General features: G+C 47.3%; 1 protein-coding gene across 1 annotated transcript in view; it reads left to right on the forward strand.

The window, feature by feature from the left end:
- The first annotated feature begins 209 nt into the window (after window positions 1-209).
- Dock2 (dedicator of cytokinesis 2) overlaps window positions 210-14,075 on the forward strand; it is a 444,551-nt gene continuing 430,685 nt past the window's right edge. Inside the window, exon 1 of the mRNA XM_021175778.3 lies at window positions 210-307. Coding sequence (XP_021031437.1) covers window positions 265-307 — 43 coding nt within the window. The 5' untranslated portion in view covers window positions 210-264. The remainder of the gene's footprint in view (window positions 308-14,075) is intronic.

The raw sequence follows: 14,075 nt of genomic DNA on the forward strand, positions 1-14,075 counted from the left end.
CTGTCTGCCTTGTAGCCACTTTCCTCGGGAAGAGACAAATGAGGGTGGTCTCCAAGTTTTGAGGGCAGTCTTCTAGCCCTTGGCTGTGTGTGCCCCTGCTGGAGAAGAAGGAGGAGGAGGGAGTGGGGACCCAGAGGAGGGGAAGGCGGACCTTGAGAGAGAGAGTTTAAAAAGAGGAAGGAAGTGGGGCCCTGCAAGGCGCCTAACCACCCCAGCCAGCTTCTTCACTAGAGAACAGGAGGCTCTCAAGGCTCCGGTCTGGCCATGGCCCCCTGGCGCAAAACTGACAAGGAGCGTCACGGAGTGGGTAGGTGTGGGCAAATGTGGGCACTGGGTCTGCGCTGCTGCAGAGGGCAGGTGGCTGGAGGCAGATGTGACCTGACCTGCAGGATGGGTGAGGGCAGGGCGGGCCATGCTAACTTATGGTCTGGAACGCAGTACTTTCTCTCTGCTGCAGTAGCTGGGTTGAAGGAGAAAATGAAGGCAGAGAAAGTGTATCCTTGCCTTCAGCCTCTCCCAAGTGCTCGCTCACACATCCTTAAGATGAGGTGGCCTCGTTGACTTTTTTTTTTCCCCGCAGCTCTGTGTACCAGACTTTGTTTTGCACAGAGCAGTCTCCATCGGCCAGTCTTCAAGCCACCATGACTCTGTCCGTCTCGTTTGCTGGTTTGCTCTCAGTCAGGTGACTCTGATCTAACTGCTCTAATATCCCAGGTATCCAGTTTGGGGCCAGGACAAAGCCAATGGGGTCTTTTATTAGAGCTTTTGAGAGAGTGAGTCCTGTCAAATTATCGGAGAAAACAGCCTCATCAGCTTCAGCCATCTAAGCTCCCAGAAGCCTCTGCTTCAAACTGGGGGCGGAAGTGGTGGCTGGGGGAAGGGAGGTGTCAGGTAATGTGACTCTAAGTGGCACCAGTGATGCAATCCTGCCAACTCTAAGTGAGAATTTAAAGGTTGACTGGGGGATTTCCATACTGCCAGATCGCAGATCTCCCCAAGAGAGGATGCTTCAATAGGCCAGGCCTGAGGCAGCTCAGAGGTGGGAGTGATAGATGCAGGGTGTGTGTGTGTGTGTGTGTGTGTGTGTGTGTGTGTGTGTGTGTGTGTATTCATGAGCCACAGTTTGAGAGTGGCTACTTTGGGGGTTCTCAGATCTATCCATCCTCTACAGGCAAGCATTTGGCACTGTGAGGCACTTTGAGATGAAAAGTCCCCAGCAGAGAACTGACAAGTCATATCTGCAAGGGATCTCAGGTTCTCCATCCATAAAATGGGAAGTTTGAATTTGACTCAATAAAGGCTCCTTTAAAAGTTCAAAACTTCTCCAACTCCGGCCTTTCTACCTAGGGTATCCCCACTAGCAATCTATATAGGAACAGAAGGACTGTGAAAAGGGCAGGAGATGTGGGCGGGGCAACCTGTGTCTTAGGGCAAATTAGCTGGCCTGGAGAAGCACGCTCAGAAAGGAGGGGCTCTTAAATCTGCGGTGAGGGGAGGCAAGGGTGTGGTGTGGAGTAAATGGAAGCCACACCTAGAGCACACCCTTCCTCCCCCCACTCTATGACAGGTCTAATAACTTTCCTATTTCATAGCATTGCATTGTGAAGGCCACTGGAGATGGTGGGCACAGGGCTTGGAGGGAGGCAAAAGGTTAGAGAAGTGTGAGGAGCTGAGACAGCTGGGCCATCTCTGGGTGCCTTAGGCAATCCCTACCAGGTTATTTTCCATTCCTGCTATAGCCTTGCCACAGGACTCCATCAGAGCTCTAGAGAAGGCCTGGGGTGGAAGCACAGTAGACTCCTCCCAGGCAAGGCAGTGTGCTTAAGAAAGGCACAGCTTCTGCCTTGAGGAATTTGGAGAAGGTTAGAAGTTTGGGTTGTGAAGTCCAACTTAAGTTCAAATCTAGACTTGTTTCGTCATCTGTAATGAGGTGATGAGGAGGAGGAGGAGGAAGAGGATGAAGATGATGGTCTGATGATATTGACCTGGGGTCATAATTGTAAAGCACTTGGTAAGACTCCTGGCCAAAATCAAGGGACAACTACAGAATCAAGATGGATTTAAAAGGATGGCTCTAATGCCAATTTCAGAGCAGTTGCTCCTAGTGAGAAGGTAGTGGTTTAAGTTTATAGGACCTCTTCTCGTCTTTGACTTTGGAACATCTATGTGAGAGTGTGTTATTATTCCCACTTTATAATTGAAGACCCCCAGGTTCATGTAACTTGGTGATAATGAAGCTGGTGCTTACATTCCACTGCCCTCAGACTCTAGACTTAAGTACTATAGACATTCCTCACTATACCAGGAGGGCCCTTGAAGGAGGATGTCATGGTACAAGTAGAAAACTTGTGAGTGGCAATTGGGTCAAGCAAGAAGTCTGATTCGATTTTAGTAGATGTTTGTAGAGAAAAAACCCAGAAGAGGGGGTTGTTTACAGCAGAGTCGGAGGGGCTTGAGTGGACTTCCTTCCGTGGTTCTGTTCTATGGTTTTTGAGTAGGAATATCCTATATAAGAAGACAATGAAATCATTTGAGAGATGGGTAGGGATTGGACATAGACTAGCAGGGCGATGGATAATAATTCTGCATGTCTCTAATTGCCTACATAGTAGGTCCAACCCAAATCTGCTTAAAATTAGCATGACCTTTGGCAATTGCAATCTTGATCACTGTGTGAGACTCGCCAGTGATGACTTTCTCCTTGGAAGAGGTGGGGGAAGGGATGGAGGGAGGAGGCAGAAAGAGAAAATGGTGTCAGTTGGGCTTAAGTTTATGAAGGGTGAAAGCAAACCTCGAAAGTAGTGGATTGGTTGAGGTACACCTGCATTTTGCCGCTCACAAAATCCATAGAACATTGGCTCCAAGGCAGACTTGATCGACTAACACTCATTCCCCATTAGTTTCTCTCCTGTATTTACCAGCCACAGTTGCTGTCCTTGGATGTGTCCACCCAGAGGTGCTGTGAGTTGGCGAGATGGAGCAGCCCATTACATCTCCCATGCTGCTTCCTTGGCCTGCACACTCTGCCTGCAGAAGCTCCACACACCAGGTCCTTTTGGCAAGCATCAGGACCGCTAAAGGGAACGGGGAAGGCCTGGTCTTTCCCTTTAAGAACACTTTTCTGAAGATAAACATCACATTTCCTCTTAGAGCCTTATGGGCTAAAACCTAATCACATGACTAAACCTACCTGCAAGAAGAGCTGGGAAATGTAGTCTATATTAGACTCAGCCATGTACCCAGCTAATATTTAGTAATTTCACTTATGATTTTATGTTTCTGGAAGCTGAGAGACCAAGACCAACCTGCCAGGAAGGATGGTTTCTTCTGTGGCTGCTAGTTGATGGTATTCAGCCTTTTTCCATGGCTGCTCCTCTCAACAGCCACACCTTTGGCATCTCATTGCCTGCTCACAAGAACACTGGTCAGAATAGGTTAGCACCTCCCTAAGGGCTTCCTTTAACTTTATTCATCTCTTCAAAGTGCTTGCTGCAGATATGGTTCTATTCCAAGATAGTAGGGATTTGGAATTTAGCCTTTACATTTAAGGAGACATAGTTAAGTCCACAGTGGTCTCTGCCATGGTGGCCAGGGACTATAAGTTGGTCCCCATGGCAGAAGTCTTCAGATTGAGAATCCCAGTGGAGAAAATGGAATGATATTTCCTCTAAAGTGGAGCCCTTAGGCAGATTTGCATGGAGCCTCTCCTATGCTCAGAGGGAAGGGATGAAAATCTCTTTTCTCTCCCTATCTTAGCTGGTGCCGGGTAGTTTAAACAATCAAAGGACAGATTAACAAGATAAAGACTGAGCAGAACGTTATTAGAGTGTACACCATGCTAATGCATGGAGCACCCAGGAAAGAGCAGCTCAGGGTTGCTTTGAGCCTGCTCTTAAATGGCAGCTTAACCAGGGAGAAAAAATTCTCAGTCAAGTGCCAGGATAAAAGCAATGGGTATAGGTTTCCAGCGGAGACTGACTCAGGGGAGGGCTCGCTCAGTCCATCTTGGAGTTCACTTCCTGTGGTTTGCATGGCCACAGAATGCCCCTTCAAGGGAGGATTTATGGTTTTCCTGTTTTTAGAATTACTTAATTCTTGTCAGAGAAGTGATGATCCACCAAAGTTTCTCTGTGTAGTTCTCAAGTTTCGCTCTCTTCTAGCGAAAGAAAGAAAGAAAGAAAGAAAGAAAGAAAGAAAGAAAGAAAGAAAGAAAGAAAGAAAGAAAGGCTGGGAGAGTAGCGTGCTTTGAGGTGGCATAGTTTAATCCTTTAAAGATGAGGTGTTTGTCCTCTACAGCTTGTCTCCAGCTCTAGTTTCTGAGGAGGTGAGGGGTGATCTTTCCTAGTCTCTTTTTTTTTAAGTGCTGGCAATGGCTGGTATTTGGGGTTTTTCTTGGTTTGTTAGTATGTCTCCTCCATCTTCAACCGGCATCTCCTCCCTGTTGGTATGCCCCTACTTTTCCTTTTTAAAGGAGACCTTTTTAAAGGAGCTCTATTGGATTAGAGGAAACCCTAATGACCCCCATTAAACTTGATTACTTCTTGAGTGTGCTGAGTTCATGTTCTTGGATACTTGGAATGAGGACACCAAAGTGTGGGGGCAAGATCCAAGTCATGGCAGGCTCCGTAGATGCAGAGAAGGAATGGTCTTCTGTATCTCTCTGGGAAGGATATGGAAGGGCTCTTGCCTACTTCCTAGTTCCAGGATGTGGAACTGCTTAACTCAGAACCTTGGACAGAGCTAGTTTGTGCTGGAATTTTATTGTACACTGGGTTCTTACTATGAGGGGCAATAGTCATTCAAATACTTCATTTTAGATATGTGTGGTGTGTGGCAAGTGATGTATTTTAAGGCTAAAGGGAATCACCTAAAAATCCAGGGAGTCAGCAAGAAGACTGCTAGACATGCAGCCAGGCCTCCCAAAGGCTGAACTTGGGCAGCCTTGAGAACCAAAGCCTCCTCTCCTGACTTCACAGACTCTCTAAACACCCCAGCTCTCCTCTCCAGACTATCCTTGTCACCCCCCTCTGAGTCCACCACTCTTTCTTAATTTTCATATTCTCAATCACTCCACCGTGACCCTTGCTTGAAATCTGTATGGTTTCAGTCAACCATAGAATCGTTTGTGTTGCAAGAGGGAAGATCCAGAGTGGGGACCCAATTTACCCTTTCAAGATAACCACCCATAAAACAGGCCATGATTTTGAGAAGGAGCAAGGGGGTTTGAATGCGGGGGGAAGGGTGGGGATTGAAGAGGAAAGGGAAGGGGAAAATAATGTAATTCTACTTTAATTTAAAAAAATGAAAAGAAAAACAAAAACAAATCTTATACTAGCACAAGTACTGGTTATTATCTTGACTATCATACTTGGGAACTCAAGGAATTTATTTCGAAGTCTGTATTTTACAGAAACAAAACCCTTTTATAAAATCAATCAAAGCAGCAAAAAAATGTAAATACTTTCTAATGAATATTTTGAGTTTTCAAAAGGCCACCCAAGTCACTGCCAACCTACATACAGGTTCTACTCTACTAGGAGTGTTGTCCTGGCCTAGTTCACTTTGCTAGGGCTATAGTTGGGTCACATGACTTGTCTCAGTACTCGTCTAGCTGGAGGTCCGTGGAGAGGAGCATGCCCTCTGCATGGGTGGCATCCGTGCAGCATGCTTCCCTAATAGTGAGAGTGAGCACTCCTTTAGAGGAACTGACTCTACTGCTTTAGTCATCAAGGCAACAAACAACTCTATTTACTCACTTGCTTGCCCACTAGTTCATTCCTTCCCTTATTTCTTACAAAGTTGTTGGTCATCTCCCAAGTCCCAGGCATCGTGTTAGTCACCAAGGCTGCTAGAATTAGCCCTAAATGGGTCCTACCCTTTGGGAGCTTATATTCTGGTAATGAAGACAAAGGGACCTTGTGGGTCCATCAGCAAGCAGACAGTTAGAAACTGTGAGGTGTCCTGCTAAAATAAATGAACACTTATCCATGGATGAGCATATCACCAAGAAGAGTCTTATCATGGATCATCTGCAGGTCCCTGAGCAGTGGGAACAGGATTCTAAAGGAAATACTTGGGGGCATCCTAGGACACCTGTCTTTGGACCAGGGGCTAACTGTGTCTTTGGACCTGCCTCAAGATGTTCATATGGTGCAACAAAAACACAGGGATTGAAAGTTTTGTTTCCTCCCAGTGCTAGATTTTTGGTGCCTGGCCTCTTCCTTTGTGATGTGTCAGCAACTTGGGTTCATTTAGACAATACCCCGTGGGTTGGTTGGTTACGCCCATGTAAAGACCTAAAGACCTAAAGAGTCCCAGTTATATGGGAGTCTCATGAGTCAATGTCCGGCTTGGTTCCGACCATCATGTCTAGGTCTGAAGGATCTTTGGCTGAAAGATGCACTTTCCAAACTCAGCTTTTTCCTGAGCCTCATGAATTTGCTGTCTTTTGAGACAGGAAGTGTGGTGCCAGAATATTCTGCTCATTTCTGGATGTCTAGATTGGCTGCTTCTTTTAAAGCTTGCTGATCTTTAATTGTCCATAATGCATGAGTGTCACCGTTTGTATTCTGCAGCATATATTGAACAAATGGGGGTGATGCTGTTTGCCATTGGTACCCAACCTTAGAGGGATCTGAGTAGAGACACCTCAAATGTCACCTCTAATAGGCACTTCCTCCCTCCTTCCTTTCCTCCCTCTTTCCTTCCCTCCCTCCCTCCTTTTCTCTCTCTTCTTCCCTCCCTCCTTTCCTCCCTCCCTTCTTCCCTCTCCCTCCCTCCCTCTCCCTCCCTCCCTCTCTCTCCCTCTCCCTCCCTCCCTCTCTCTCCCTCTCCCTCCCTCCCTCTCTCTCCCTCCCTCCCTCCCTCCTTCCCTCCTTCCCTCCCTCTCTCCTTTTCTCTCTCTTCTTCCCTCCCTCCTTTCCTCCCTCCCTTCTTCCCTCTCCCTCCCTCCCTCCCTCCCGCCCGCCCGCCCGCCCGCCCTGCCTATAATTGGTGTGAGTTGAAGAGCAGTCAGGCTGAGTCACTGAGCTGCTGAAGATGTCCTGTTTATTTTGTTCTCAGAGAAGTGCATCCTTTATCTCTCTGCCCGAACAAGAATGAGGCAGATTCCACACTGGTTTAAATTCACAGTGGCAGAAACTGATCCTGGAGGAGCAGGATGTGACTAACATATGGATAGAGATACTGTCACAAATGTCTCTCTAGCAACTGCTCAGAGAATTCAGAGTTCTAACAATACACAGCGATGTTAGGTCATGGGGTCACACTATAGGAAAGAAAGGTAGGGTTCTAGTTTTATTGTACCATGAAGGTGGAGGGTGGAATGCAGAGGGTGACTTGTGGTGGGGCAGACCCTGAGACACCCTCACTGGCGTGATCAGCCTCTACATAGTGGAAACACTGGTTTCAGCCAAATGCTGTGGGTTTACCTGGTGTCTGTTACTTTTCTGTTGCTCTAAAGAGACATTATGACCCAAATGACTTATAAAAGAATACAATTAATTTGGGGGTCATGGGTCCAGAGGATTAGAACCCATGTTTGTCAAAGCAGGGAGCATGGCAGAAGGCAGGCAGGCATGGTGCTGGGGCTACAGCTAAGAGTTTGCATCCTGATCCATAAAGTTGGAGGCAGAGAGAGAGAGAGACAGAGAGAGAGACAGAGAGAGAGAGAGAGACAGAGACAGAGACAGAGACAGAGACAGAGAGACAGAGTCAGAGAGACACCAAAAAAGACAGTTAGAGATGGGGGAGAGCTATCTGGGATTGGTATGGGCTTTTGAAACCACAGTGTGCATTCCCGGTGACACACCTCCTCCAACAGGGCCATAACTCCTGATCCCTTCCATATAGTCCCACCAACTGGGCACCAAGCATTCAAATATATGAACCTCCAGGGTCCATTCTCATTCCAACCACCGCATCTGCCAAGTGAGATTTTGTTCTCGCTTCACTGGCTGCAGCAGTAAGGGAGTTTCCTAAGGGAAGAATATTCCGATTGTAAAGCAGAGGCAATGCAAATAAATGTCTCAAGGAGGAAGTCCCTCTGCTGTGTGGGAGGCCGGGTGGCTGGATTAGAGGTGGAAGTGTAAGAATGGACTGTGTGGGAGGTGGTCATAGGGAGTAATGACTTCTGTGTATTGTGGAGATGTTATTTTTGATGGAAAAGTGGGATGAGGTATTTCGGGGGTTGGGGCAGAGTAGTGAAATAGCACATCTTATACTCGGGCTGGCAGTTTCATGGGATGTGAAAAGGGAGTTAAGTGTCATAGCAGAGAGGCTGGTGAGACAGCTGCCGCAGTGACCTAGATCTGAGGTGGCGGTGGCCTCACCCTTAAGGGTGGCTGCAGGTGAACTGACACAGACCTCACTCTGGACATCACAGTGTAGGTGGGGCAAGTGGGTGTGAGAGACAGAGGTGTCGGGGTGGTCCTAAGGCTTCTGACATGAAAAGCCAGAAGAGTCAGCTGTGAGATCTGTCTACTCGGTCTTGATCTAAGTTGTCACCAGCTTCCCTTTAAACAGTGAATTGCCTCACCCTTTCATGATGCATTTAGACAGATTTGTGTTTCTGTGTCCAAACCTCACCAGTAGCCTGGAGGAGGACGTGTTTATCTTTACAGGTGAGGAAGCTGAGAGATGTTTCCAGCCCATTTTAGGTTCTTTTGAAGTCACACCTCAGCCCTTCTGTCTTGTCACTTTTCACACAGGCACTGTGGTCCACTTCCTATTGCTATAACGGAACACCATAGAATGGGTAATTGTTTAAGAATAGAAGTTGAGTGCATGCCTTTAATCCCTGCACTCGGGAGGCAGAGGCAGGCGGATTTCTGAGTTTGAGGCCAGTCTGGTCTACAAAGTGAGTTCCAGGACAGCCAGGGCTACACAGAGAAACCCTGTCTTGAAAAAACAACAAACAAACAAACAAACAGAAGTTGATTTAGCTCATGGGTTTGGAGGCTGGGAAGTCTGAGAATTTGGCAGGGGCATCTTCTCAGTTTGCTGAGGGTTCTTGCAGCTTACAATCATGGTGGAGGGCACCACATGCTCGGCCTCACGTGTGTACCCACTCAAGTCTTCATTTTCTCTAAAGTAACTCCCTCACATGTGCACTGACTCAAGTCTTCGTTTTCTTTAAAGTAACTCATGCCACCCTGGGGTCTACACTCATGACATCATCAAATCCTAATGAAAGGACTTGGGATTTATATTTCCAATCCACTAGCTGGGGGGGGGGGGGAGGCGGCACATCATGTCTGATTTAATAAGCATATAGTGTCTTTCCCAGTAGATGGTCCTCTGTCTGAGCACAGAGCTCCACTGGGAATTCATTCTTTGTCCACCCAGCCCAAGCACAATAGGAAAATGGGAGGGCAGAGAATCTAATTGTTTTATAGTGGGTTCCCTTGAGAGTTCAGCCGAAGCTGCAGGCCCATCTTTCCAGAAAGGATGCATATGTGTGGTCTGTGTTATAAGTCAGTCACCCCCAACTGGGCAAGCTGGGTAATGCTAGGTAATGCTAGGTAATGCTAGGGAGAAAGTGGACTCAGTGACCACTCTGTGAACTGCCACAGTGGATGTAGCCAAGGTTCTGCATGCCAAAGTATGCTTGGACAAAGGAGCTGCCAAGAGTCAGAAAAACATTTTTCCTTCCTTCCTTCTTCCCTCCCTCTCCCCCTCCCTCCCTCCCTCCCTCCCTCCCTCCCTCCCTCCCTCCCTCCCTCCCTCCCTCCCTCCCTCCCTCCCTCCCTCCCCTACCTCTTTCTTTCTTTCTTTCTTTCTTTCTTTCTTTCTTTCTTTCTTTCTTTCTTTCTTTCTTTCTTTCTTTCTTTCCTTTCTTCCTTCCTTTCTTCCTTTCTTCCTTTCTTCCTTTCTTCCTTTCTTCCTTTCTTCCTTTCTTCCTTTCTTCCTTTCTTCCTTTCTTCCTTTCTTCCTTTCTTCCTTTCTTCCTTTCTTCCTTTCTTCCTTTCTTCCTTTCTTCCTTTCTTCCTTTCTTCCTTTCTTCCTTTCTTCCTTTCTTCCTTTCTTCCTTTCTTCCTTTCTTCCTTTCTTCCTTTCTTCCTTTCTTCCTTCCTTCCTTCCTTCCTTCCTTCCTTCCTTCCTTTCTTTCTTTCTTTCTTTCTTTCTTTCTTTCTTTCTTTCTTTCTTTCTCTCTTTGCAATCTATTCAGATCAGTTTATTTCCATGATGAATAGTGATGCAGCAACCCTGCCTTTGGGGATGCAGACCAGTACTGAATCTCTAAATGAGGTTACAAATACCACCACAGTCAGTACCCGTCTCCTGTTTCTCAGGCCGGGGCAGGTGGACCTCTTGTTTCATATTACCATGATCCTCCTGTAACCTTACCATATTTCACTTCAGTCTTCTGTTGAATTGTCTGGGACCCTTCACAGGATAGAATCTCAACATGCCAAAACTGACCCTCTCTCTAGGGTCGTTGGGTAACATGCTTCTTTAGTTGTTGTTGATTGGATGGAAGGATGTGTGGCTGGAAGGATACATAGATGGATGAGTGCATGGGTGAATAGATGGATAAATGGATGGGTAGATGAGGGAGGAACCAGGGAGGCAGAACTTGAAGTTTTCCCATTTCTGAGCCTTACAAGGTTCAGGTGAACTGAGTTACTCCATCCGGCCTCCATCTTCTCACCCCCCTCCTTTCCTTCCAAGAGGCTGAGCCCTATGAAAGCACCATAGCTCTTCAAGTCTTTCCTGATGGTGACTCTTTCAGTCAGCCACTGGGCCAATCCCACTTGTTCACACCCTGGAAATCCACTGAGATGGCCCTGCTGTGTGTGTCCTCACAGGTCACGCTGTTGACTCCTCCCCCGCACTCCTGCACTTCCCGCCCTTCCCACTGCTCTTCTTCTGCTCCACCCCTCCACCCCCCAGCTCTTCTCCTCCCTCTCCTTCTAGTCTCACTTCCCTCACAGGACCTTTCTAGCTCTCTGAGAGGCCACAGCTGCTGTGCCCGGCAACTTGGCACCACAGAGTTCAGGCTGCTCCTTGTTTCTCTTTTGTGTGACTCAGCTACCAGATTTTAGAGGGTTCCGGAGAACAAGAGCCATTTAGTCCTCTGACCTGAAGGATTCATCAGATTGCCAGAGGCTTTGAGGTTATGTGGTTGGTTTCATTGTTTCTAACTCCACAGTGTATATGTGAACGTAAGAATGTGCACATGCATGCACATATGTGTGTGTGTGTGCTATGGAACACACCCACATCATTCTAAGCAGGACTTCCTCACTTTGCTCCAGCTGATACTGTGAGTTGGACATGGTTCTTTAATAGAGATCTCTCTCTTCAATTATACAGTGGAGTGTCAATCCATCTTCTGTTGCTATAACAAAGTACCCAAAGCAGAGTACTAACAAAGAAAAGAGGTTTATTTAGGTCACAGCTTTAGTGGTTGAAGATCTGAGACTGATCATTGACTTTGCCTATTCAGTAGCAGGTGGGGACTTCAGGGCTATCTGTGCTACTGTGGTAAGAGTGGAGATGAGAGCCAGAGAAGCCAGAGACTAGGAAGTAGCTTTGTACTTCCTTTTATAACAACTTTCTCTAGGGAAATAAATGAGTCTCATTTCCAAAAGCCATACCCCGATGACCTGACCAGCGTCCACTGGGCTCAGCCTCTTGAAGGTTCTACCATTTCCTGGTGTTGCCACTCTGAGGCCCACCTCCAATTCCTGAGCCACTGCGGTGCAAACTCAGTCCATGTGTGAGCCATAGCAGATGGTTGAGCAGGTTGTCGGGCCTCTACTATTAGAAAGAACATTCAGCCTTCTACCTGGCCCCAAATTAGGGCAAAGATAAGTATCACCAGAGGGAAAATAGTCCCAAACTGAGGACCTCTGGACTAGAGAACTCATAGTTGGAGTCCCAGCCTGATTCCTGTTCACTGGGTGGGGTCACTTTGATTCACTAAAGATGACACAGGGATGTGCAGCCCCGGAGCCCAAGCTCCAAGACTCTCCCTGGATGGTTCAGTTTCCAAGGTTGATAGGCATCCCATTATAGCCTCACTACAACTGTTTTGAGGATTACCAGTTTGGGATTTCTACGTGTGCCCTTGCTGGAGCCAGCCTCAGGTGGTTGCAGTCCTTGGAATGCCCCTTTGATCCTTGGCTGTGAGAACAATGTCTTCATGGGTTCTCATTGAGTTTTCACTGCTGATGTTCCTGGGTGTAGCACTTGACGCAGGAGATGTTCAAGTCCTTTGTGTGGAGCTAGGCATCTGAGATGGGAGATGGGAGCATCTGTGATGGGAAGGCTATAATGGGATGCTGGCTGTAAGTTGGCTGAGGACCAAGGTTATGAGTAAACTCTCCCATTTGCCTATCTCATGGTCGTGATTTCAATGGCTCTCATTCTGAAAGCCATTTTTTTTGTCCACATTTGTTTGTTTACTGTGTGTGTATTGATGCCAAGGTTCTAGTGTGGATGTCAGATAATATCTTGTGAGAGTTGGTTCTTTCCTTTTGCTATGTGAGTCCTCGGAAACAGAACTCAGGTTGTGAGGTTTGACAGTAGAGACCTTTACCCATCAAACCATGCCACCAGCTCCCGTTCTAGATGATTTTCTGCCTTTTCCATTGTACACTTAAATTGCTGATAGGGGATGTCCCTTACAGAGAGTGAACAAGGACCCTCCCTCAGCCTGGTCAGAGACAAATAGAGGGTCAGAGATAAGCAATCACACTCAGCAAAGGGTGGAATTCTGCCCTCGAGTTTCCTTTTAGTAATTTAGAAAAAAATAACAGAAGCAGGTCCTGGTGAGCAGAGTCACTTCCTTAGTCTGTTTTACCCTAGCAAGGGAAGCTTTGAGAACAGAGGTCCTCAGGCAAAGGGAGGATGGGCTTATAAGCAGTGAGTCCTTGGAACAGATACATACATTTCAGCGGAGGCAGTTACAAAATGTTCCCGAGACATCTTAAGCTGACAGATTTGAACTCTCTTGCCTGACATGAGTGGGCAGGGTGTGAGGGAAAGGACTCCGGTCAAAAGCCATGGGAGACTGAGCAAAACTCAGTATACCCTGCCGCCCTCCAAGTGTGCTGTGTGCTGACCTGATTTGCTGCATAGGCAACGCCCTATCTGGGTGGTTTCCTTCTGTGGAAACCACAGTTGATCCTGCAGTCCCGTCAGCCTCAAGGCCAAGTCCTGAGGCCAACCAACCTCTGGCTTGGAGGAGCAGAGAGTCAGTGCAGAGCCTGCTTAGCAAGGACACTAGCACACTGGCATGTGTCCAAGCACCAGCAGCCAGTGGGGGAGAAGACTGTAAGCCAGGTCACGTGCAGAGGGAATGGAGAAACCACTGGGTTATGCAGAAGAGAGCCCTGAGCCCTGGGGCTCTCTCCAGACTTGCTCTTAGACAAAGGTTTAACTTCACTCAATGGTGACCCCTCCGTGCCACTGCCTGCAAACAGCTGGGAAGTGGGGCTAAAGGTGACATGAAGCTTGCAAGGAGTTAGTGGCTCTCTGAATAGCTGGCTTTTGGAGATCTTGTAATACTGCTTAAAAAAAGAAATGTGGCTCGCATTGATTGAGCTCTGACTGTGGCTGGGTGTTGATCCTGCAGACAGTCCAGCCTTTCATGATTAACATTGGGTGGGTCTTTTTGGAATCTTTTGACAGAGAATAAAATCATCTTCATTAGAACAAGGATGGCCATGTGGAATCGTGGCTAACTGGAACTGCAAATGAGGAAGCATGCTAAAACGTACTCCCAGGTGTCACGAGGGGTCAGGGGAGCGTTAGATTGCAGGTGGTGTGTGGTTACATCATTTGTTCATCTGAAGTTCTGATCAGATGCCTTGGTTTTTTGTTTTTTGTTTTTTTTAAATGACTGGGTGTTGTCTCAATTTCTAGGTTACTTAGAGGAAGCAGGAAGTCTCAGAAATGGTTAGTAAGAGCTAGTTTTTCACAGTTAGCTTGCTCATCTGAGTGCCTGGGCTCAGATAGCACAGGTCTAAGGATCAGCTACAGATATAATGGACCAGAGAGGGCATCCTACTGTCCTTCAGTGGGAGCTGGAGATGCTGAGGCCCAGAAAGATGGAGTCTACTATTCAG

This window comes from Mus caroli, unplaced genomic scaffold (genome assembly GCF_978045245.1).
Source record: "Mus caroli unplaced genomic scaffold, Mus_caroli_1 scaffold_13, whole genome shotgun sequence".
In the NCBI taxonomy this organism is placed as follows: domain Eukaryota; kingdom Metazoa; phylum Chordata; class Mammalia; order Rodentia; family Muridae; genus Mus; species Mus caroli.